Below are 27,584 nucleotides of genomic sequence, written 5' to 3' on the forward strand. Positions count from 1 at the left end.
AAAATAAAAAACCAAAAGGTTTCCAAATTGAATTATCACTGACAATTGGTCTCGTTTTTCACTGGCCACGGTAATGTGTACCTGACAACGAAGTCACGGTAGTTCATCAGTTACGGAAGGAGAACTTACGATCAGTTACAAAATAATACTTCCGGTGTACGTATAATTCATTTCAGGTATAACTAATTTGACGCGAGTTCTTATACATATGATTATGCATATCATGCCTAAAGACCGCGGGACCTTGGTAAAATTAAATTTATTGTATGAGCATAATGTAATGCCAAGTAATTTAATGTAATTGCAAAAATTACGGGGGAAATCGCAGTGCTTACAATTCATAGTTTCCTCTCTGGCTTAATAATAGATAACACATTAATCTCGCGTGCAATGTTCACAGACACGCCATAATTGTTACGTCATTGCACTGTGTGTCAATGTCATGAAATTATCGTCTGACGTTTTACAGTTCGTTAGGGATTTTGATCGATTTTCGTAAGCCAATGGGCAAAGCGACAACTACCTGATCGAAATACTAATCCGTTTCGTAAAGTTGATAATCACAATGCAATCCGTGATTAGTCAACGCAAATTGGCAGGCAGTGGCTGCTGTGCAATTTTTGAAAAATGAAGTATGGATAAAGCATCGCGTGTTGTCTCTTTCATCTGTTCAAGCGACGGTGTAAAAAAATACACCGACAGGGCTCTGATTCGAATCCGAAAGTGCTGTCTAGGATCTGTGAACACAATATATTGCGTAACGTCCGGTGGGCGATAAACGCGATCGGGGGGAAGAGCGGATATAAAAGGCGAAAAATCTCTGTACCACCTGATGGATATCCGTATTAAGCGAGAGATGATGTCCGCGCAAATAATTTGCTTCGCTTGTGTTTTGCTCATTCCGGCGGTGATTTTGGCCGTTGAGGAAGTTGAGCTGGAAATAGAGCAGGGAAAGTTGAAGGGGATCAAGTCCAAAACGCTACTTGATCAAAAACCACTTTACATGTTCACCGGGATTCCATATGCTAAATCTATCCAAGGACCAAATAAATTTAAGGTACTGTAAAAGTTTCTTCGGTATAAATTCCGTGAATGATTAATTAAAAGCAGTGTAGCCACTGTACTCGTGTTCTATTGACGTTAAAAAACAAAAAAAGAAGAGAATATTAATCGAAGCAACCCGCATTCCCCAAGGTCGCCGAACCGCCGGAATCCTGGTCCGGGGTTTACGATGCGACCCATCAAGGATCCGGTTGTGTGTCCTACTGCATGATGCGGCATAAGGTGGTCGGAGAAGACGACTGCTTATTCTTAAACGTTTACACTCCAGAGCCGAATAAGGACGCCAGAAAAGCAGTTATGGTCTTCTTCCATGGTGGTGGCTTCAATATGGGCTCAGCAGAAACGGACTTTTACGGTCCATACTTCATTGTTGAAGAGGACGTTGTTCTGGTCACTGTCAACTCTAGACTAGGAGTGTTCGGTTAGTTTCTCAAGTGTAGTTATCTCGAGTTACGACCAGAGGTTACGCTGCGCGTTAAAAAGCCGCGTTCTGAGTTTACCCCCACAGAATTAATGAAGACGTGGTAAACTTAATTTTCATGAGAACCAGCGCTTATATACTTGATAGTTATACCTTTTTTCGTTCTTATCAAGTGCAAGTTACGAGCTAAAACACAAAGAGTGTTCGTTATCCGTGCCTGTAACGTGATGATTACGTCAAAGTTTTCGATTAGCATAAAGTCTAATCAGGCTCTTTTTCATCATCATACCAAAGGGTTTCTGAGCACCGAGGATTCCGCTGCTCCGGGCAACTTGGGACTCAAGGATCAAAATGTCGCGTTGAAGTGGGTGCAGGAAAACATTCAGTACTTCGGAGGGTGTCCTCACAGGGTGACGATCTTTGGTCAGAGTTCTGGTGGTGCTTCTGTCCAGTATCATATGATGTCACCGATGTCCGCTGGTAGTGTAATAAGTCTCGATTTTTGTGATCACTTCCTAACCCAAGCAACGCTAATCCTACCTGCACTGAGAGAAATTTTCAATTCCAGTTACCGGTCAGTCCTTAACTATTTTCATTTTTCACCACAATCGAAAAATATAGTTCTAGGTAGAAAATAAAAATTAGTTTTCTAGCTGTTGCCAGAAAGTCTAGTATCCGTTACTATTCTTTCTCATTACGATCACCGTTACTATATTTTCTTGTAACTGTTGCGAAAATTTAATGCTCGTGCAACAATAAATTGATGTTAAAGCCTTATTTAACTAAAAAAGTATAGTAAACCGAACAAACTGATTTTCCGTTGCCATTACCAAAGAAGGATCGACAATAGCGCAAAATGGTTACGTGTACCTAGTTTTTCGTAATTCCAACAATATTCAAACAGTTTTTGTAACGATACCTAATTTTTCTCTGTGTGATGGTCGAATAGTCGATTCATGAATTTTTCTTGGCGCAGGACTTTTCCAGAACGCGCTTTCGCAGGGCGGTTCTGCGGTTGCTCCATGGGCCATAACGCACCACGCGAAAGAGGCTGCATTCAAGCTAGGGAAAGCTTTGGGTATCGATACTACTGATTCTGCTATTCTTCTCAAGGAACTTACTCAGTTACCAAGCTATGAAATAGTCGAGGCTGCAATGACCGTCGATCAAACTGAGGTGAGTACGTAGCAAAGTAATATTGTGAAATTTGATCTGATTAACGCACGGCTGTTATTGACTCGTAATGAAGGTCGGTTCATTTCACGGATTTCAAAAAAAAAAAACACTTCAGGGTAAGGAAATAAGAGTTATTCTCCAATCGACCGTCGCGTCGGTTACTTTTCTTAATTATACAACACTTAGACTCTGATTGAAGAATTCGTTATTCTTATTTCTTGTTCCTCTGAGTTTTTTTTTTTTTTTTTTTTTATTGCATAACGGACTTAAGGTAAAAGGATTGAGAGAAACGGGTGGACTCATTTTCATCTGAGCGAACAATGAGCTGGGTGAATCACTTCAGACTCAGCATTTCGGTTGACTCCATCATGGCGGAGAAATTAAATGATCTCCTGAACCCATTGCCAGATTAATTTCGAGAAAAGAAATATTGCTTATGGCTAGATGCTGATGTTCTCTGAAACATCATAGAGAAATAGCAGATGTATAGGTGATATAATGCGAGTCAACTTGTCATGTACATCATGAAATGTGAGCGTTAGGTAACAGCAAAATATGTGTGTGTCACTTACTGGTGTTCGTTGTCGCGGTGCAGTTATAACGAATTAACGATCAATATTGCTGTCTGTCGCTTTTGTATTCAATTATTTAATATTTTAGAGAGCCTTGCCAAACAGATGATTGATACCAAGTTGTCTTTGAGCTTCATGCTTCCTATGTCCGAATCGATCCACGCGAATAGTCGCTTTTGTTGACTGTTCGCCAGCATTGCTTTATCTCTTCAACTCGACAAATGAACGAGAACTTGTGGTTAAGTCCATGCTTCATAATTCATCTAATTCTAATAGCGGAGCGACACTTCGGACCTGCATTAAATCTCGTTTAAACCATTTTAGAATGCAATGAATGGTCACAACAATGCGTTTATCCCATCTGTGGAACCGGACGTTGGTCAAGAAGTTTTCCTACCTGCCGATCCGTGGGAGTTGATTATGAAAGGAAAAGTATCCGACGTACCGTACATGGCAGGATTGAATCTTAATGAGACGTTGTTTTTGAAGAGCGGTAATAGTTGTTCAAGATGGAAATATACGTCGCTTTGTCACGATCGTTTCCATGCCAGGGAGACTGACAATGATCGATTACTTTTCAGCGCTCATCACGTCCGCCGATATGATGAACGAACACTTCGAAAATTTCCTACCAGATGATTTGAATGTTACCGACACTGCCCAGCAAAAACAGATTGCTGATATGATGAGAAAATTTTATCTCGACGATAAACCACTCACTAAGGACTTGTTGCGAGAATTCGGGCAGGTAATCAATGACAAAGAATTAATAATCCGTAAAGTATAGTTTCGTTGACCAACGGAACAAAATTTATTCATCTGTAACTCTTCAGATGACGATGGATGTGATGTTCACTTGCCCCGTGCAAATACCCCTTACAATAATAAACTCCCTCAAGTCTACGCCTACCTACAACTACTTGTTCATTTACGACTCATACCTTGGAATTTTTAAAGTCATGGGATTCTACGATGGTACAGAAGGCAAGTTTCAATTCCATAATTAAAATGCTTGGCAACAAGTTTGTCAATTTATCGATTAAATAAAATGAATCGAACATTCGATGGTTAAAAATGTTCTTTTCTTTAATAAAATATGTATGGTTAAATACTCGTACTTAAGCCGTAGTAAATATCTGGTATCTTTCATAAAACAATACTTATTTCGTTCTATCATCAAAATCTATGAAGTATATGTTCGATTAGACTGTAATATAGATGTTGCAAATTGCGTGCGACAATTGAACAAAGACTAATTGATTTTTCATGCCGGGTAACAGGTGTGATTCACGGAGACGAGATGGGTTTCATATTGCATAATCGTTTTCTTAATTCGGTACCGCAACCGGGCTCTGACCAGGAAAGAGTCACTCGCCTCCTAACCAAGCTCTGGGCGAACTTCGCCAAAACGGGGTGAGTAGCCATTAATAACCGAGATAAAACAGGTTTAACAGAGAGACGATCTTCTCGCACTTTTTTTTCAAATCTCGCATTTATTCCCACGTTACAGAAATCCTACGCCTGCTTTAGACGAATATATAACGATGAATTGGGAGCCGATGGGGAAGGAGAACAATTACGCCATCATCGATCGAGAACTGACTATGGACAAGAACATGTTCAAGGAAAGGATCGATTTTTGGTTACCAATTTACAAGAATGTAATTGGCGATTTTGCTAAACTATTCTAGAGTTTACGACGGTTGATTTAATTTCACTTATACTATTCACGTAGTTTCGATACAAAGGAAAACTACCACCTTGGCTTTTTATGGCACTCACGTTAATCGTTATGATACTATTTGAAAATAGAATAAATATATTGTTTACAAAAATGGATGAGACGGTAGCAGCGTCGCAGTCAGTGTTATATTTGAAGTAAGATGTCAAGTTCAACTGCCGAAAAAGTGGAAGAACAAAAATGGAGAGCGCTTAGTAGACGGCAAGGCGGTACAACTCAAGGTAAAGAAGGCAGGGATTCGAGACAATCGGTCTCGAACTAATCTCGAAGGTTTCGCCATTGCTTTTGGTCGATTGAGCCAGTTCGTTCGCCACTCACTTTTAACGCTCCTCGCTACCAGGCGATCATGAAATTACAGTGGTTCTATTACAGTTTGAACCATTGAATCGTAACCCGGCGATATGATTCAAATGAGGAAAAATTCTGTGTAGCTACGCCCCGACCGGTATGAATATATAGGAAAATTGTTAAACAGGCAGAAAGTATCGAGTTAAAAAAATGTCCATTAAAGAGAGACAATTCGTATGAACAATAATCCGAGCTAACTCCGCAGCAAGTACCTACAGTGCATGAGCTGTGAGGGGAATACATTTTTCAGGATCTCGGTTCCCCCATTCTGGCTACAAACGCTCATTCTCGAGAATTAGTTCTCAACCCTCTCAATGATACCACGCGAAAAATGCAACTACAGGATCACCGAACTAAGTATGTACGTATTTCACCAGCTGTATTCTTGAAAGAGAATGTGAAAAACATAGGAGTGTCGTAGTGGGGAAAGCGCCAGAGCAGAGATTAGGGGAAGCGGCACTATTGGGAGTGACACTATTCAGAGGTTGCACTGTACCATGGTGCTAAAAATTGGCTGCAACGGATTGGCATAAGATTGGCAGAGGCGAACGGAGATAGTCCAGATGCCGTGGACTCGGGCTAGTCCGCATTTCGAGATGATCCTCAGCATCTGTCTATCAGGATATCATAACCCGTTGCGGTACAGAAGACGTTTATCGTCGACTTCGCGGTTTGGACCATTCCGAGGACATCCGCCAGTCGTGTGTAATTGCGACTTTCGCCGAGGCTCTTCGGAGGTCGCGAGGCATACTCGCAATAGTATCGTTGTTCCGGATATTCGAGAGCGAGATGTCGCAGTCGTGAAGCGGGGGAATCTCGAGGAATGTTCAACTAGAACCGCATACGAAAAAGGAAGTAACCGATGGCCGGAAAAAAGAAGGGGGGCGGGAGGATGAGGATGGTGAATATTGAGTCAGCAAAAAAGTCACGCGTACAAGCTAGGGCTGAACAAATTAAATGCGGTTCTCCATTGGCAAACTGAGATGGCTCTTTGCAGCAGGGTAACATCTTCGCGTTCTCTAAGGATCATTTTTGGAACAGCGAGGAGAAAGCGATTTTATTTCAACGGAAGGGGCTGATCAGTTTAAATACTTTTATAGACATTATATGGTAAATTTAAGAATACGTTTTGCTGAGAATTGAAACGCTCGTCTAATCGCATAAATTGGGTAGGTTCGTTGTATCCATTGAATTTACCGGTCCCGTAGGGCGAGGCGAAAGCAGTAAATTAGGGGATGAATGTTGGCAGACAGGGTGAAAGATCCGGAAAGTACGAGACCGAGAGGGTCGAGCTTAGAATAAGTATCGTGAAAATCAGGTATTCCTTGCACTGTAACTTATTACACAGACGTATATATAATTTCAGAATTGTATTTTTACTCGATAGAAAGTGTAAAGATTCTAATATAAATTATTCAAATATAAATTATATGGTAATACTTAAACCCAGTTAATTGATCTAAGTGAAAATTGTGTTTGAGTCGAATTGACCTTCCTCGCAAGTAACGGAAAATTATTTGAAAAAATTGACACGTTTGTAATTTGATTAAATCAGCGACAAATTGGCCTCTCATCCTGTTGCGTGTTGATTTCACCGATACTTCAATGATATGGTATTAAAATTCCAATTTAATATCACGCGCATCGAATTTGATTTCATTGTATTCAAAGCTCCATTATAGCATACCTAACAGTTCGTACTTCATCGAGGTTTGGGCAATCGATACTCGCAACTAAAAGAGACGAAACGAAACGCGACAAATAATAATGCGAATCGAATCGCGCACCCATAGAGTGCATCGGATGTTGGAGCAATGTACCATACCTACCATCTGCAAATTCTGTATTCCTGTCAACTTTCAGATGTGGGACTTGTTCCGACTCCAATATCTTCACAGACGTCCGGTTTTGTACCTACATAGAGAAGTGGACAGAGCAATTATATCTCGAGTGGAACCGGTCGACGGTGCGGGACGAGATCATGAAGAAATCTGTGAATTTTTCGATTCCTTATACAGAGGGTGGAACGTCGCGGAAACCCGCCATGATACCAGGAGAGCATCGCCGGGCAAAAGTAGCCACCTGGCATTCCCGTTCGATCCTTACCCTCCCCTAAATTCAGCGCCGAGTATACAACGCGTCGCCATTTCACCCCTCGAAAGGGTGCGGACACCCGGCAGCTGTACGCGGTATCGGAAACCGATGAGACAAGGAGGTCTACGATGTGTCGTTACCTCCTGATCAGGATTTCAGGATTACGACCGGGTTACCGCCTCAGGCGTCTCATCTCTTTTCGCCCTTCCGGGGATTAGGGCTAGTGGCTATTAGCACCATTGGGTCACCTTGAGGGTTTTTGGATGACCGGCGACCAAAGTTTGACCATCAAGCGCAGCATCGGAATCCAGGGAGATTCGAGGGCGAACGATAGCTGAAAAAATCTGCGCCGAATAAATGATTAAGCATGAGTGATTCATTGGAATTATACAATAAAAACCTCTGTGTAGATAATACTGGAAGTGAAACGCGGTGACGTGGACACGTGGACGTGGGAAATGAATCAAGGCACCCGGCTTTCAGGAACATCGTTATAAAGTATTCGGTGGAAATTTCTTTGAGCTCGTGGATAACGAGGGTATATTGACAGTCGATATCCGGGATTGGTTGTCTAATAATCGAAAACAGGAATTTCCGATTGGTTCTGGGAGCGGGCTGGCATACGGAGCTGGAGGTTCCACGGCCTTGTCGGCGTTGCACGATGACCCGCGACGCCCAGTGTTTGACAAATCGATACTCCACGGTCTAGTGATAAGATAACGGCGCGTGTAGCGCTAGTCCAGATGGTGAAAACGCGACCGGAAACGGATCAGGGTAGTACGCGGGCCAGAAAGTGAGAAGGCGCGTGAAAAGAACCGTCGATACCATGCACGTCATCTTTTCATCTCCCCCTTTTCGTGCCGAACCCTTAGCTTCCGACTGCCGACGCAAGTCGCCGGGTCAACACGGACAGCAGGCTAAATCCCTTGTTATTTATCGGAAAACAAGGGCGGTTTCCTACCAGGAATCCACGACGTTGAAGGTGTGGCTTTCAACCCCTGCGTATTTCGCCCGCACCTCTGCGGGGTGCCTAATGACACTCCTGCACCCTTCGCGTCTGCTCGAGGCCTGCGCGTACAGTTACCCCCTTATGTTTCTGCACGTGAGTGTCTATTGTGTTACTTAGGATCGATCATGGAGCTCTCACCTTTGCCACTGCTAGGCTTACCCCAAAGTCAGCTGGCTCCGGCGGCCATATTGTACGACATATGTTTACAATTGGTTTTGATTCATCTACCGATGAGTGAAATTTTTTTTAACTGCCAGCTTACAAAGTATCTTTTTTGAGGAGATTGGTTAGTCAAGTATCGATCGTTTCATTTATTCTGTTACGAGATCATCGCATATTAAATACTCATCTCTGATATTAATGTACTCTTAAACTACGGCTAGATCTCTTTAAAAATACAAAAATAGACAATACTGGAATTATAAACAAAAGCTTGGATAGCAATGCTTGGATTCAAATCACTTCAACATGGTTAAAGATTTAGTAGATTCGTTAGATTTCTCTGTACGATGCCTCAGTTTATTCGGAAGACTCTTTCAACAATTTCACTAGAATACTTTTTTTCTAATCATGTTGGTATCTTTAAATATTCAATCTTACAACATTTTACTGATATTGATAGTTATGATCATCAAATAGCAATACTGAATTGTCAACTTGAAAAAAAAACAAAATCGAAAAAAATCTTCCGAATCAAATGAGCCATCAAGAGTGAAATACAATGAATCTACTAGATTTTTAATCTTTTCAACGATTGAAAACGGAACGTGGATATCTAAGCTTTTATTTACAATTCCAGGTCTTTCTATTTCTGTATTGTTTAAAGAAATCTTCGTGGCTAATAAGCTCAGGAATATAATAATTTGATACATTATACTCGATGGACGATTTGTAATGAAATTAATAAAATGTATCGATGTGTGGCTAACCTCACCTCACCTCATTAATTGAGATATTGCAGTGATAACTCGCACGAGATATTTACAGTTCTTTTAAATGAATTGTCGGTTCTTTCATTTCTTCAGGAATTTTACTGCGTCGATTTTCTTGTCGAAATATCTTAATTCCAACCGTTTTGAAAAAATTCCAATTATACAGAATGTAAAATTATCGTCATACAGGTATGGTCTTGCTGATAATAAGAGAATACTCAATTTGGTTTACTAAAAGTTGAATCGTTCAAATAAAATTACTCAATGCGAATAGATAAGATATCCCTTGAATCAAATTGTAAATGAAATGACTTGGTTATATTACAATTTTTTCCCAGCGTACTGTAATATACATGTAATACAGATATCTACGATGGAAAAGTAATGTTAATTCAAAGTATAGATATCAATATTATCCTCGAAGATTTCTCAGTAAATTCGTAAGAAAATTAAGAATTTTACAGTTGGATATTACGTATATACTGGTTACCCCAAAAATGTCTATAAAAATTTGTTTAATTATTCGATATTTCTTCAGGAAACTGTGGACAGCTTTGTGCAGTATTCGACAAATAAAAAAAAAAAAAAATTTGGGATATTTGCAAAAATAAATGTTACCTTCATATATAATCATAGGTATTAGAGGTATACATTATGGATGTATTAAAATGATTATAAAAATTTATAATTCTGCATCAATTATTCCCGCCAAAAATCAAAGACCATCTTTTACCGATGGATTTAAATGTGGAGTTCAATAATTGAGTCGTGTTCTCTGTGACAAAAGCCATCCACAGTTTTGATACAGTGAAACGAGTTTACGTCAGGAAACAAAAATAAATTCGGAACGAGGCTGTTCCTAGAAAATAAAGGCATCACCCTCTACATTTTGAAACATTTGCTTAATTATCACGTTAAAGGCGTTGGAATGTCAACACAGGAGATTTCAATCACCGGTTTCATTAAGTATAAACAAACTGGATGTCAAGTGCGCGTGGCCAAATCAACGGTCTTTCGGTCTTCGCCGTATTGCCTTTGAATTGCTCGAGCGCGTGTTTAAGACTGTCAAACAATGTCAGCCAAAGTTAACAAAGATAAAGTGGACGATGACAGCTGTGTTAGATGAGAACAGAATGTATATTATTCTCTCGTTCAGGATAACGGGAATAAAAAAGTCAAAGGCGTGTTTTGTTTTCTGAATCATTTTTTAAATAAGCGTTATTCAATCTCGAAAGGTTCATTCTCATATGCATACGTATAAACAATTTAGGAAAGAAAGTGGAAACGGTGGATGATAAATAATTTGTAGATAAGAAAGAGCGAAGAAGCAGCCGCTTCTCACGATCGTGGATTTGCAGTTATTCAGGAAAACAGAAAGTCGAGAAATGGCAATGGTTGTCTTGGCGCGCTGCTTCGTCGCGGGCTTTTTATTTTCCAACTGTATGCAGACAATGGGATAACTTACCTGCGCGATATACAAGCCTGGTACACAGCGCGAAGCTTTGCGTTAAAAAAACGTTAACCATTGATTTCCACTCGGTTATAGGCGCATCGTTGTTTCAAACTGCCGCAACCGCGTTTGGCTAGATCGAAAACAATCTATCCCCGTCTGTATAAATGGATTCTGGACGCGAAAATAATCGATCAGCTTGGACTTTCGCACGAAATTTTTTTAAAAAATGTATAGAATCCATGAAATTAATGATTACGATCACTTTTTGCTAGCCATTTTTTAGAGACTGAAGATTGTTGTGAACCTGAACTGATAAACGATTTCATGTGATAAATCAAATCGCTTAATATATTGTGTTAACGTCGTCAATTATTATAACACGTCATTTAAAACTAGTTTGTAAGCTGTTTCGAATCACTACTCAACGAATCAATACTTTGCGTTTAACAGTGAATGATACACGTCGGGCAATGAGCGCTGTAAGCACGTGCGAATGAATTTACCGAGCTAAATTAACAGTTCTAATCAATACGTCGAAGGTGATATGATGACTGAGCTAATCTTGCTATAATTTTCAGTGATGCGAATTACAGCTCAATAACTAGTAAATGCTCGAAATCATTTTACGACCGAAATAAAATTGCAAGTGAAACGGCGCCAGCGGCCATTTTGATATATTGCCTTGATGACTGAATCGCAGTACTTAACCCTAAACATCGGATCTAAAGGCTTCGTTCCGACACAATGAATTCAAGTTTGGTATAAACTGGGTCTGGCTGACGATACTGGTTTACGTTACAGCCGGAAAAACTTTGATCTTGATCAATGTATGCGGGAAAGTTTCTGGTATGACTATGAATAGTGAAGTAACAAGGATCAAATTTTCGTGATATCCTTATCGACGGTTAATCAAAATTTCGGGTATAGAGAAATACGCTGTATTAATTCTAACTAATCGTAAAGCTAGGTTAGGTTGATGCACCCTATTCACAGAGCCTCGTTTTACTCTCAGCCCCCGAACTCGTAGCATGTTGTACAAAAACGGAGAAAAAAGTGAGGACAAGACAAAGTGTGACGACAAACAGAAATTGACCTACCCTGAAAACAAAATGCAAACGCAGTGAAAAGTAGCACAACTACGAAACGTTCGCATATCCATAGAGCGTATAACACGAAACGATGGCGGTGGCCATTTTTTTGTTTACAAATATTGTACAAATGACAACGTGACGTAGCAGGACTTTATGACGTAGCGGGGGATGATCAAGGCGGTAAAGGAAGCCTCGTTAATTAGGGTGAAACAATAGAAAACGAGGATTTTCATCGGGGCAACATGAGGCAGAGGAGGTTCAAGCGTGGGAGTGTCATGGCGGCATAATACGAGTCGGTCGCGCCGGTGTAAACTGGGTGGAAATTTCCGCGAGGTTATATTTCCGGCAGGCCGGTGCCCCGATATTGCAATCACGTTTATCCGCAGTTTCTACGAGTATATTTCTTGGTTGCGGGTCGCACGCGTCAAGCTTTGCGATTAGCTATATCTTGCTGTTAAGCGTTACGCGTTTTTAGCACTTCCACGTATCTCGTAACGGTTCACACATGCCGAAACAATAATTCAGCGAAGCCCGAAGGCCGTTAGTCACTCCCTAAAAATAAGAACTAAATTATAGTTTAACTTTCGATTCGTGTAAAGTCTGTCATTTTACTCGAAACAAGGTCATGACTGGAAAATACGCTGAAAATTGACAGCCAATATTGCTTTGTAAGATGAATAAAGCTCGGTAAAACACGACTAAACAAGGTTTACAGATTGATTATGTTACATTCATTCGGAATAATGAATTCCCAACGCATTCAACTGAAAGAAGTTTCCCCGTTAACAAAAATAACGACCGATTTGTTCAATGACAAAGACACGAAAGAAGAGTAATGTATTTAGAACATCGTAGAATATCGTTACAGATATATGAAGAAAGAAGAATCCAAACGGGGAAAGGAAGAATCATAAGTTTACACATGCCTATATAGCGAAAATTATAAAGCTTAGACGGGGAAAATCTTCTAGGTTTTTTTTTTCTCGCAAAAAATGGGCACGGTAAAATTTTCTCGCAGGAAGTGTCGGCGCTGGGAGTTTCAGAGCCGATCTTTGCGCGTAAAATTCGTTAAAGGGCCTAAGGGGCGATGCGTGGCCCTACCAAGGCATCAGCCCTGATAGGGAGTCTCCGCATCTATCAAGGGCCATACGTGGCACATACGAGTTTACACCTACGTCGACGTCACCAACCGGTTAAGCTCACGCATCGTCGAACGAACGTCGCTGATCGGGGAAGTATGACCCGCGATCCCGAGTCCCCATGGTTTCCATTTCTCCCTCCTTCTTTTCCACCTCCTCCTCGTTTCCATCCGACCTTATAACCCCCCCCCTCTTGTCTCTCATCTTCGGTGTTCTTCCCCCTGGAACCGAGGGTCGCGAAACTAAATATCGTTCCAAGTTTCTACGGATCGCATAAAGCGCTCATATCTATCTTCGACCGTGGTCGAAGGGCGGACGGAGAAATAGAAATCAAGTATTGTTCACGCGGTTAAAATCTGAAATGATCCAAGTCGCATGATACGTGTCTCTTTTGGAAAATTTCAAGTACATTTCAAATAAGACTCTAATTTCATTCATCTAAGCTGAGGTAGCTTATCAATTGTTGATCAGTTGTTTCTAGTCGGTCTAATTGGAACCCAAAACATCGTAGGGTAAAAAAGCGGCATCCGGTGGGAGAAAATATGCTAAACGTTTGAATAATTATTCGTGTCGCATTTGGTAATAAAAGTAGTTTTAGATCGCGTGTTTAACTCTGTATATACTCGTCACTGCGAGAACATTTCACAATTTTTTTTACGTCCTGATAAGCGTGGAATTTCCCTAATGCGACCGCGATACGTAAACTCCATTTTTGCCGCCATATGCCGTTTAGCCACGCCCATGCGTTGATCTGGGACCCACAGAGGAGCTCGTGTGAAAATTGAATCAGCTTTCGAGTCACGTGTGGTTAAATAATGCGTGTGACACGCACATGACGTCGGCCTTTCCTCACACGCACTACTAGGGTTTCATGACAAGGTTGACTTACTCGGCACGCGCATATCTGTCACGAATATATTAGACGGCGTGGTATAAGTGCGTACGTGAAGTCGGCCCCCAGCCTGTGTGCGCTATCAGCCCGGAGGAAAATGCCTCGTTGCACGCATCGCGTGTACGACGACGATGCGTTATCGAAATCTGGTACGAGTTGGACAAAGAAAAAACATCCCGTCAAACAGGAGAGCACGATCAACAGGAGGTCCTAACCGTACCTACGTACCCTAATACCTACATACCTACATACCTACACTCGAATTAACAACCTCCTCTCCACCACTCCGCTTCACGTCGCATCAGTAGGGTGACACAAGTTTCCCCTTCCACGTTTTCATTTGAGAACTTGTGACATTCCGTTACATTCTACAGCAACGAGAACGATCGTTGAAAATTAAATTGACTGGCAAGAATGGTAGCATTGATTATAATTACAACAAACAATGGAAATTTGTTCGATTTTTCATCTAGAGTGTGCGCTGCGAACAAATTTTGTTACCAACAAACGTGGGGGAAAACTTGAAAGTTCTATTAAGCTTTCGTTACTTCATCACCCAGCTCGATTCAGGTGGTGATGTTTTGCAATGAGTTGTCGAACATGGATCCTGTACTAAAGTATTGATTGTCACCCCGCTGCTTTACATACTTTCAGGCTCCGACTTGGACTCGTTAGTGCGATAATCCTGCATATTGTATAATCGATGGTTCAACAGTGCTTGCAGAGTGCAACGAACGGCTGTTGGATTCGAGGCTGCATCATAAGTCATAGGAAAAGTAGAAAAACGAAATAAAACCGAAAAGAAATAGTCTGCAATTTTGGAAGATCGAAAATCTATAGATTGGCATACCTTTCCCTACTGAAAATAATCGTGTGTTAAGTTATAAAACATTACGACTGAAATTCACGTGTAATTTATTACATGATTTATTTTGTCAATTCAATAAAATATAAAAAAAATCACATGGTAAATTACAAAATCACAAATCATCAGATATACCAGATCAAAAATCATACGGTGAACTATATAATCTTTATACTATATTTGATCAAGTATATCTAATGATTCGTGCTTTTGTAATGTATTATGTGATTTTTCATATGTTTTATCGAATTCCAAAAAATAAATCACGTAACGAATTACACGTTGATTTCAGTCATGACGTTTTATAATTTAACACATTTTCATCTTTATTAGGATTGTAGTTCACACAACGTTCATCTGATAGTATTCAACTGTTTACAACTAAAAGTATAAGCTTCCAACAAATGATGGAGAAAGTAATTTGACATCTTTGTCAGTGAAATTGTTAAGGGACTTGAAGAGGATATATTGCAAGTCTTTCTAACGACAAATTCGATTTATAGCAAAATTCTGTAAGCAACGCGGATTTCCACTAATTTTCTTGTCTTTTCATTGGTTAAACATTGGGTAATCCATCATTAACTGTGACTGCATACGTTTTCTGGCAGAAAATACAAATTTTGAGATGCACAGTTAAATAAATAACAGACATCAACGGAAAGAAAAGAAATAAAAAAAAAAGAAGCAAAACCTTCTCATACAGAAAGAGTCTAATGAATGCAAATTCACTAGCTGTTAATGAATCACTTCACTGTATAACAAAGTGTAAGTGAGAAATGAGCATGGGAATTCGTTATAATGTCTAACAAATTACGTCGATATTTATTTTAAAATTTATACCATCCAAGTTCGACATTTTATCGTTTAATGCATCCAGGTGGATTGTGTTTCGTTATGTCTACAGAACACATAAGCGGATAGTGCTTCTCTACAATTGCACAGCTCGCAATAGTTTTGCGTTTAAATAGCAACGGCTAATTCCACGATAGTAAACATCAGATAGAGCTCTGCTATCTGGTTCATCGTCAGAGGAACGCTTGACCGATTCTGGACAATGGCGCTGAGAACGTAGACTAGGGATGTAATCAGGGTTTCAGAAGGGTTTCGTAGGGTTAGCGAATCTCTGGATTGCACTTATTTGCTCGTAGACTAAATTTGAACGCTAAGTAATTCTTTTATTTGCTATCGAATATCGCGGGATGCAAGTAAATATTTTCCTTGCAAATTTCTTTCTATCGACAAAATATTCCAAATCTCTAACAGAGTGGTTATTGACATTTTTTTGCTATTACAAAAATTCTAATCACCTACGCGATGATCTACCAGTTATACGTATTTCTTGATAACAATATGAACATATTGAATATATTGGAAATTTATTATCCAAAGGAACTTACTACGCGTATATATTTGATATTCTAGTAAACCTGATAAACGAATGAGAAGAGTCTCAGTCTAGATAATTGCAGTAATTACTTGTGTTGAGTTTATGTTTTTAGCAAGGTATTACATGCAATTTACATGTAATTTTTTTGAAAGAAGTTTAGAAAAATTTATTTCAGTGAAACGGTGAAATTTGTATCAAGAATGATAAAACGTGGACATAGAATTTTGCAAGGGAATCGGGGGTTATGAAAAATAATTTGGTTAGGTGGAAAGCGTTGTAGAAAAATTTATCCAAATAATTCGTGCACTTTGACTATAAAAATAGTCAATTATGAGTAACAGAAAACACTGCACTTAAGAATCCTTAGCATGGATATGCGGAAGAATCTGCAAAGTTATAAATTCCTCGTGTAGAAAAAATTTTCCGTACCGATCGGGATTAACGATGAAAAAAATCAAAGAATAACGAAAACCGCGGGGTAAAAAGCTTCGTCCAGAGTTCGCGGACCGCTCGTCCGTATATCGGTCGTCTCTAAATAAAACCGATCAGTCATCGACTAGCGTTTCGACGTTGGTCGGGTCTAATTTGCCCCAGAGAAGTTCGTACAATATTAGGCAAACCAGGCTAACCACCAGGACAGTAGAGCCTTGAGGAAGTGTATATCGGAAATGATGCTCACACGGTTTTGGTTGACCCCGAGGCTGTGATCGGGGTCCGATTTGTTTCGCCCGAAAGCGTTCCTCGCGTTCCCTCTTGGCGAGCCATTTTTTTCTTTTTTGCAAGCCAAAGCGAAGGCAGCGAGCCGAGCCCGGAACTAGCGAGGATTAGGAAGCGGATTAGAGAGTGTAAGGGGACGGCAAATAGAACCAGATATCGGACGGTTGTTGGTAAACCACGGTTTAGATTTACTCGGGTAACAGAGACCGTCGAGAGGTGGCCGTCATGCTGCGGCTGAGCTAAGCTCGCTTAGGATTGCCGGGAGAAAACCTGCTCTAAACACACTTCTAGCTGCCCGCTCACGAGTCTCGACACCTACGTGCCCTCTTCTCCTTTACACACGCGCAACTCCGCCCGTTTTCTACTTCGCCATCGTCTTCAAGTCGCCGGATACAGACGTGCAAGTATTCGCACGGGAGAATGATCTAAACGCCTTATAATCACGTAGTAAAGTTTTTCCCAACTTTCACGTGCGGCAAAGTTTTATTCCTCTCGTACATGGATTGGAAACGTACGGAATATCGAACGCATCGAAATCATTTTTTAAATTTAACGGTTTTCGGTTTGTAAATGAGTTGTATAGTCGATTGCTGGAAAAAAATTTAATTCACGTATCGTTTATCGTGCGGTTCAATCAATTTTTTAATTATGGGAAACCATGATTTTATGGATCAACGATATGTTTTCAGAGATTTTTATATTACCAAAACATCACGCCGTGTAGTCGTATGATTGGTAATTTGTAATAATTTCTTTAGCTGATCTTATTCGCAAATCGGATCGTTCCTTCTGAACTTCCGATTGCAGATTCGGCGTTCGATACTGCTGCTGATAAAAATATCATTATTATAGGTGTGTGAATGACTTCAGAATTAAAAATATCCAGGTGTGTACTCCGTTTTGAATTTGTAAAGGTAGTAAAAAATTAAACTCACATGAAAATTATGGAAAATGGACCAACAAGCAAATTGAGGTACACCTACATTGAAATAGAAAGCACGATACGCATTTCTTGGTCAATCAAATAATGAGAAAATTGAATTCCGACGCGCCGTTATTTGTACAAAATTACCATTATCTATATTTCTTTATCTGTATTACTTATATATTGTTTATCTCGAATTGAATTCCGCTAATGTAAGGTAGACGCCGGTTTCTTTCAACAACCGATGCTTTGTAATTAGATTCAGAATTAATTAATCCCAACTTCCAACATCTCGATACTCCTGGATAACGATTAAAAAAACTGACTGATAAAAACTAAAATTTGGAGGCGCCGGGTATCGATCCCGGTACCTCTCGCATGCTAAGCGAGCGCTCTACCATCTGAGCTACGCCCCCTGTCCTAGAGTTCATAGAGAAAGAAATAACACTGACGCAGTTTACATTTTCTTCTTTAATTCGGTATTTCAGATGATCATATGGCGGTAAAACGCTGCCAGGATCGCAGAAAATGTGAAGAACGTTAAACTTTCCGCACCGCAATCCAATGCCGCGAGAGCCTTTCGAGCCTTGCAGCTGGGGTCGCAACCTTTCCAATACAGGATTTCACAATGTGCAGACAGAAAGCGCTACCAAACCCGAATGATTTGTTATTTTAGAATTTTGTTTTATTTTTTTTGCAAATTACATGTAGATAATTTTACTTGCAATTATTTTTTTTTTTTTATCATTAAAACGCCGAGGATTACCGTAACAATGATTGAAAGTTTCTTATCAATGATAATATCGCGATTAGAGCGCGGCTCCGTCAGACTATATACGTGTGTCATACATAAATTGACGCTGACTCTAGTCATTGGAATAAATCGGGCGAGTCTAAAGCTCCGCGGCGATATGAAATCCTGATCCGCAGGGTGTTCTCTTTTCCGATAATTTAGTACTCGTTAACATAACATCACGTACGCTCGATGCGTGTCGTTGGTACGTATGCTTCCACCATTTGGCAGCCGGCCGCTTCGGCCCCGACAATACCGCCTCCTCTTCCTCGTGTTATCTTGTTCATTTTGCGTTCATATTTTCCAATATCGAAGCGTAGCCGCGCACCGCGCGAGACCGAACGACGATCGCTTCGATTCGTTTCACCTGAGAGTGACTGGCCGTCGGTAAAATCCATGGAGATGATAAAAGATCGAGAGGGCATGTGAATGGTACAACCGGTTTGCTGATAAAAAGAGAGAGAGAGAAGATCGAACTATCCCCAACTATGATTACTTTTAGTATGTGCGTAAGACGTGCGTAAAAAGGAATGAGAAAACCAAAGATCAGAACGGTCAGAATTCCGAACATAAATATGTCGAAAACTCACAATCGCGAAAGAACAAAGTGGTGAATCTTCGTTAAGCCAGAAATAATGGAAATAGAATACAAAGGCATCGAAATTTGAAGTTGTAGAATTTAGAATGCACAACTGATGAAAATTCCGAAAGACCGTTAGCGGAATGAGGCAAATGCGATTGCTCGCAGACGCAAATAAATAACCGTCGGATGGATCGTAAAGTAGAATTTTCATCTATTCGAATTCATAAATGCGAAGGATCAAGAATGGGAACGGTTGGAACTCCGAGTGGTAATCTCATAGAAGGCTCGAAATATAGAATTGCGGTATATCAAAATCGTCAGAATGAAGAAGTCCAATATATCGGAAGAGTCAGTAACTCATATCGTATTAGAAGCCAAGAAATATAAGTTCATGATACCAAAAGTCGTATTCAATCTTTTAATGAGATAGAAATATTGCAGAATTTGTTTGATTCCGTATATAAAACATTTTGCAAGTCAAAATAGATTAGCTGGATAGACTCGGAATGTGAAATTCTGGTGGTAAGCCATCTATACGGTTACTTTCGGAATACTGATCCTTCTGAATTGTACGATTCTGAACAATGACCCTTCTACATTCTGGAGACATCTATTTTCCGCCGTTTCTAGACAACGAAGTTCTAACTTCATCTTTATAATATTTCGACATTTGAGAATATGAAACTCTCTACAAATTCATTCTCTCGAATATTGACTCTATACATTATTAAATTCTGCATATCTGAATTCTGGAATTAACGTTTTCCGAAGTAAGTGGGTTCGGATAACAGAGCCATCTACTAAATACATTTCAGGTAAGCTGCAGCTTTTTATTGGGCACCATTCGGGAGTTAAAATTCCTGATAGTATCTGTTCTCTCATATTTGTTATTCGAGTTTATTAAATTCGGAATTCTGGCAATTCTGATATCCGGTTTTTCTGATTTCTTACCCCCATCCTGGATGGAGTATCTCGATTTTTTCTCTCTATCTCTCTTTCTATCCGAAATACCTTTCGACTAATTATGCTAACCCCCGCATCTTGCAGAATCTATCTGTTATTATCTCCATGGTGAAAACCGACTGAGAGCATGAAAAAATTTAAAAGGTGCTAATGCGGGCTAGACGAGCAAAAATCTTGGGTGATTCATTCCAGGGTCGATATACGGATGTCTGAGAATGTTTATTTATCACCGTGCGATATTTTGTTTCGTCGGTAAATTTATAATTAAGTGTCACGGCGGTCAGGCGCCGCTGTTGCGGATGCACGACTCGGAAGCTTTCACATTTTCTCACTGCACGAATGAATTAGATCAACAACCATTCTCAACGTTGGCTGTTTGTCATTGCTTCCCACGCACTAGACGCCTTCTAAGATATTCCCGGCATGCGGCTATAAGTAGTAGACCGCGGTATGTGTGTCCGAACGTTATGCGGTTAGAATAACAAATCCATGCACCGTCCAGACGTGCCTTCAACTCTGATACCACGGTGGCAAATTTGACCCGAAAGTTTTTCGATCTCGAGAAATCGGTAGAATCTAAACTGGTCCGCTCTATTTGGGAAAGCGTTTAAATTCCTTGTCAAGGAAACATCTGCAGATTTAGTTAACTTTGATCGAAAGGAAACGTTCAATTTCAAATACTATCATGATATCGTACAATCGTAATTCTCGTAATTTCAACTTAACCAGTATTAACGAAGGTTCGGACTTTTTGAAACGTAAAATTTCAGTTTATTGATAATGAGAAATGGATTAACGTGGACACAGAAATGAACAAATGATCAGAGTTTTTTAATTACTACAACGGCTTGGTTGTCGTCAAATTTCGATCTTTCATTCTGCAAGCATGGTTGAACTTTGCCTGAAGATCAGGATATAAAATAAATACGCACGCAATTATATAACACGCTTCTCTTTGTTACAGACGCCCACCCCCGCATATCGGTCAATTAAAAATTCAAACGGACCACCCTGAAGTCCGTAGTTCCTTATACTGGTATACTGGTGTGACTTTTGCTCCCTTTTCATCTTCACATTACAGTACACGATGAGCGTATAAAAATGCCTCGACTACGACTTATCTCGCAACAGCGGTAATAATAACGAAGAGCGTTTACGAGCTCAAGTGTTACAATCTGTAAGATTGGCTGGTCAAATGCTCCTAAACGTGAGTGCCTAGGTTTGAAATCCATAATTAGGCTTTGGAATTTGTTTCAATGTGGCACTTGGCAGCGACTAAAATATCATCGCTAAACCGAGCCTGTCGTTGCGTTAATACCGCGGGTTCCAAAAAGCATTGAACTATCGCACGAACGTTGGTTTACAATTTCGAGAGATATACAAACTCCGCGGAACATAAATCTACGTGTTACCGAGTGTCATAAGCACTAATTTCAACCACTCAGATCACTCCGAGGGGTCAAGTGGCGAAAAATTATCGAACAGTGCCGCTATTCATAACTCAACACTCTGTGAAACGGTCATGATTCGACGAGTGTGAACAGCATGAATCTTTTTCCATCTCCCTCTACACTGCGGTTAATACTGTAATAAATTTCTAGTCGATCATACGATGCTCAATCGTTGTCCGAAGGCGTGCGTTTCAAATCGTTCGAAACGTTGCGTAACACGTGCTCGTCGGTGTTTCGATAAATTTTCCTCACGTAAATTCTATACGTTGGTAACACGTACGTACATAAGAGATTAAATGTTGGACGGTGTTGTGACGATATTTATGAATTTTCAATTTTTTCAATAGAAATAACAATTTTTACCGGACAGGTGGAAGTATCATAATTCTTTCTCTAGCAAGTTATTTTCTAATCTGACGACGTTACACGTGCCCATTCATTTTCTGAGTATCTTCTAATACTCCCTTTATTTTCCATCTATTTTCACAAATATTTGCATTTCATATTCTGTACCGTAATCCTTAAGCAATAGTCAGTGAATTTTTTTGTTGTTCAATGATTTATTTGAAGTTAGATGATCAGCTACACCGAGAGAAATTTTTAGTTCCGGTTACCGCTCAGTCCTTGACTATTTTCATTTTTTACCACAACCGAAAAATATAGTTCTAGGTGGAAAATGAAAATTAGTTTTATAGCTGTTACCGGAAAGTATCCGTTACTATTCTTTCTCACTACGATCACTGTTACTATATTTTCTTGTAACTGTTACGAAAATTTAATGCTTGTGCAACAATAAATTGGTGTTAAAGCCTTATTTAACTAAAAAAGTACAGTAAACCGAACAAACTGATTTTGCGTTGCAATTGCCAAAAAAGGATCGACGATAGCGCAAAACGGTTACGCGTACCTCGTTTTTTGCAATTTCAACAATATTCAAACAGTTCTTTTAACGATACCTGTTTTACTGAATTTTTCTAGTTACTATAACAAATGTAATTTTTTTCAGTGTATGTATGATGCGTTCAAGAAATTCCCACCCATGAAACCATGAGCTTTAGTCAGTTTTGTGTACAACCATACTTTTTTTTCCAACAATATTGGCGGCTCCCGACGGAAGTTCTTGTTACGTAATACTCGTAAATATTTATCCGTGGTTCGAATCGCCAATTTGACAGGAGTGATATACACCACCCATGCAGCGGGCCCTAGAAGCATCCAAATCTTCAAACGCTACCGACTCAGCCATTTTTAGATGTTATCTAGTTCGAATTTTTCGCTCGGTTTAACTCAGCATAATCGGAGGCTCGAATAATCTTGCCAGAAAAAAGATTTCCCTTTCACGTATAATTCGACGCTAACGATTGTCCAAATAATTTTCTCGTACGTGCGAATTCAGTATGCAGTTTACAAATGTGGGATTCTAATACCTTATATACATATACTAAAGAAATGAATGCATAAAAAAGATTCCATTTTATTTGAACAATAGTAAAAACTGTGTTCAAACTGGAGGCAGTAAAGTTATTTTTCTTTAAAAGCTGTATCAAATTTCCCTGTTCAACACGTATCATAATTTGCAATTAACAATTACATTGTACTAAATTCTGCAGTAGGTAGTAGATTTAAACGGTACGCTCAGTTGAATCGATACTAATTTAGTACGGCAGCCTTAACTTAACACTAAAAAACAATATTGTTCTCTCGACTCATTCGGCTAGACCTTGATTAGTGAAAGAACTGATTCGAGTTGGATATAAACGCGCATGAAGCAAAGTAATTGCAACGCGTTACTCGAACCTTTCAGAGTTCCGTCATTCGTCGATATAATATCATCGTGCTAGATCAAACGCTCCTTTTCCAGGAAATCATTTAACTAGTTTGCTCTTCGGACGGATGTGGATATAATTTGTTCGCACGGAGTATAATTACTCACAACTGTACAAGTATCGCACACGATTGTTGTGATGATAGTTAAAAGAACGACGAATGCTTCACGAACAATCACTCATTCACCGCGGATTGTTTTATCATAAAATGCAACATAATTCCAAGGATTCGTGTCCATTCATTATTGCGATGACTAAGGACTCAAAGAGTACTCAATTTAATCTCCACCTCATCGTAAGATTCTGAGCTATGATACATTTGTTTAAATAAACCGAAACCGACAACGCTGAAGTTGTAGGTAAATCAGATATTTATTTCCGTATGTAGAAGGGAAAAAGAAAACACAGGTATTAATTAAATACCGAAAATTCACAGTTCATCCAACTATGTCAAGTTAGTGATACTTGACGATTTTCAAAAGCATGCAATTGTTCGAGATTTTGTCCCAGCCTCGAGCTATTTATTGATTGGAACCGGTTTCCAATCTATTCGTAAAGAAAAAGGTGTCGGAATCGTTCAGAAAATTTTCACTATCCGTAACCATCGAGCTCAGGAACTGCTACTGCAAACGATCATGATATACGTTGTACTCACGATGTTTCAGCAATTTTACACCGTAACGAGGTGAGGAATGGTTTTTACTCCGAGTAGGAATTTTAAGATATTCGTCTGTCGTGAAATTAATCAGCAACCCTACCAAGTAACACAGAACGGAATTAGTAATCGTAACTAGAATGTACTTTCTGGGTAAATGTCTGTTGATAATCGTTCAAGACTGTTTCGTAATACCCGCATCCGTGATTGTTTACAAAAGCATTTGCCGGAGTTCCTGTTCTGCGCTGTGACATTTTTCTTGTCTTATCGATTAAAAATACCACAAAATGAACTCTATCTGTGTATATTTATAACATGACACATGGTATATCCGCACTGTCACCCGCTATGGATTTCTTCAGTCTTACGTTTAACACATCGTGTGTTGTGAGAACTCGAATGAGGTTGACTCTGAATAAAAAAAACATTAAGAAGCTTCTTTCAGCTGATTTAATATCGTCGGCACCGACAAGTAAATACACTTATTTTTATCTCCGTATTATGTGAGTTGTAAATGACGGATGTGTCACGTAACTGCAGTGATTAAATTTCCACCACCAAGTTCTCAAGTATGACCGAACTTTCACTAATTGAGAAAACTGACGTTTAGTCACGTTCGCGCGGTTAATTTGCATCGATATTGTTTAAATTTTTTTTTTTTTTCGCAAGTATACAAACATCGGGGTGTCTGGAAGTCTTTCGGTTTGTGAATGAAAAAATCGATACGAGTTCCAGAAAGTAACCGAGCCGACGTTTCTTCCACCATTGAAACTTAAGTGGCACTGTAGTCCCCTTATCGCTTCGGGCGAGAGAAACATATCCTGTACTTATTGTATGATTTCCATCCTGAAAAAGGCTGGATGCGAGGTGCCGTTGCGGGGCGTCAATTCACTGGGTTTAACAATGATAAATTTGACACCACAACCTGCAGCTCTCACAATCAGCCGAGCAATTGACCGGCGACCACATAACTAGCAAATAGACCCCCTCGCTTCACGGTCGAAGAGGAAGTATGACATTGAACTTATGACGCCGACGATAATCAGCGCGTTCAATTTCTCGATTTTTATTCAAACTGCGATCGGTACAAATAAACGGTTCGGAGGATTAATCAGTACAATCATTTACAGCCGATGCGAAATTAAATCAGCCGAGAGTCCATTAACGGGCCGCACTGGTCGATTTTGACCTTGACGTATAAGTCCCAAAATATTTGAATCCACGTATCGCGAACGTGAAAAAAGCTTAACAGTGGGATTCTGTACGCGATTCTTAACAAAAACACTCCGAAGCATTTTCATTTCTTTACTTCTGTGCGAAATGAAAATGTATCAGAGTGTTTTTCACGATACATACGTCAACGTCGAGCAGACAATAAATATGAAGATAAGAGTGAGGATTGTTTCTTTTTTTTTTTTTAATCGAGCCCAAAGTGTCCTCGCGTTTGCCTTGAATTTAAAGATGCATTATAAGTTAGTTTATTTTTAAATCAGCGCCGATTAAATTGTTGCATAGCATATTTCGAGGGTCCACGTTACGCGTTTACTCGCACCGACGTACGGATCACAATTTATTTGACCTTACATCATCGTCATTATGTGTTGTTAAAAGCTGTGATTTTGCTCGTCATTCTTTTTATTCAAATGTTACATGATTGTATTACCGGTCACTTCCGAGGTTGCGAATAAGAAAAACTTTCAGGACGCTAAGACTGTACAGTCTGGACAAAAACCTGTTTCATATACATCTGTGTTAATTTTTTTTTTTTACTTTTGTACAATATCATTACCGTGATCTCAAAAGATGCGGTCTTGATGAAATTTATTTTTACGAAAAGAAATACCGTCTTGAGGCGATACAGAGAGATTATAAGAAATCACGAAACTGGGTTGAAATATTATAATGATATTCAAAAATTGATGAAACAAAAGATCTACGACAAATTGTCATCAGCTAGATTTCTTGTACGATTTACATTAATAAGCTCGTGGTTTAGTTTTGAATGTAACGATTTTTAAAAAAACATTGGTAAGATTGATTAAAAGAAACAATAAATAAAAAATAAAAACACGTGTGTGGCAGTCACCTGCGACAAAAGTGAAACTTCTGAAATTTATGCGTGATTTATCGTGACTTTAAATACTCCAAGGCAGAATGAGAAAGAGAGAGAGAGAGAGAAGGATAGGGAAAATTTGCAATTTCCAGTTTTTATTTGAAATATTAAATAAGTTTTTTTGTATAACAACATTCTGTAGCTATCCCCGCAAATGAAGTTTCACTCAAAAAGAAGTAAATTATTTTCTGGGTAATTATTATTCAACTCAACTTGGGCATAAAATCGAATACGTTATTCAATTTTAGCAATTTTGGCAATATTTTGTCCGAACTGTACAGGCTGCATATTTATGTCAAGGTCTACAAACAGTCACTTGTGCATGTACGAAATAATGAAACGAAAAAATGCGAAATATCACTACGTACTGAAAAAGTTGAACCTGTTTTAGAGTCAGTTGATTTTTAAGACATCAATTTCAAACACCTTGAATTCAGTCGTCGGAAATTCTTTCGGGAAATATACGGAAATGAAATTGGAGTCTGCAAGACATTTCTAGCTGTACGTAAAAAACCGTTGTATATTTAATTATTTTGAAAATGAAGAAATACCGTGAAAATTGACGTACAAAAGCGGTGTAAACTCATTTCCAGTCGGCATCTACGGATGTTTTTCACGCTTTCGAAATATTTTACAATATTTAAGTAATACCGGTTGAAACCGGAGTTTAAATTTTATTTAAAAATATTCTGTCACTTTAAACTCAAACACACCTTATTTCGTCATCATTACTATTCGTATTCAAATACGGACAAAAAGACTCTCAAGTTGTCAAGACGCGAGTTGTTGAATTTTTTTCGCCGAAAAAACAAACGCAAAATCGATGACTTTTCGTCGTGTTTTAGTTCCGCATTTATATTCTCGGGACCGATAATTGTCGAATTAATATAGAACTCAAAGAAAAATCATAGTTGAATCAAAGTATAAATCGACGATTTGTGTGTTCTCATCTTCGGATATGCTGAAAAAACATTTCCACGCTTTCTATAGTGATTTGAAAAAATGAAATTCATTACAGTCTCTTATCCACGCTTATAATCGGCAGCCGCGTTTCGGCCGCATTATATTTTTACCGCGTCATTCTTGGAGGCTGAAAACACGTGTTCTCACTGACACTTGTCGAGTAGGCAAATTACCAACTTTTACGGATTTTTAGTTGTGCAGATTGGAAACGCTTCATAACCGACCGCGTTTCCCTTCGGAAAGCGAGAGTTATTGTGCAATTTATTACGCTTCTTCAATCGTTTAAAAACCGAATTACGTGAAGATACTCAATTATATTTTTAACGCTCTTTCCAGATTTATGAACAATTTTCACCACAGATTTTTCGCACTGTCACGCATCTTAAAATTATTCATAGAAAGCAGGTAAGAAC

General features: G+C 39.3%; 2 protein-coding genes and 1 non-coding gene across 3 annotated transcripts in view; 1 reads left to right on the plus strand and 2 right to left on the minus strand.

Annotated features, from left to right (window-relative positions):
• LOC107226609 (xaa-Pro aminopeptidase 1) overlaps positions 1–27,584 on the minus strand; it is a 41,496-nt gene that overhangs the window by 12,225 nt on the left and 1,687 nt on the right. The gene's annotated exons all lie outside the window — the stretch shown is intronic.
• LOC107226616 (cholinesterase 1) lies at positions 822–5,070 on the plus strand. Its single transcript, XM_015667494.2, has 9 exons — positions 822–1,057; positions 1,195–1,483; positions 1,778–1,963; positions 2,460–2,659; positions 3,556–3,724; positions 3,813–3,979; positions 4,065–4,215; positions 4,512–4,644; positions 4,742–5,070. Exons 1-9 carry the CDS (start codon positions 833–835, stop codon positions 4,920–4,922), a joined length of 1,701 nt encoding a protein of 566 aa, XP_015522980.2. The 5' UTR covers positions 822–832; the 3' UTR covers positions 4,923–5,070.
• Trnaa-agc lies at positions 18,168–18,240 on the minus strand. Its single transcript has one exon. It is a non-coding gene; the product is annotated as a tRNA-Ala (tRNA).

This window comes from Neodiprion lecontei, chromosome 1 (genome assembly GCF_021901455.1).
Source record: "Neodiprion lecontei isolate iyNeoLeco1 chromosome 1, iyNeoLeco1.1, whole genome shotgun sequence".
Classification (NCBI taxonomy): Eukaryota; Metazoa; Arthropoda; class Insecta; order Hymenoptera; family Diprionidae; genus Neodiprion; species Neodiprion lecontei.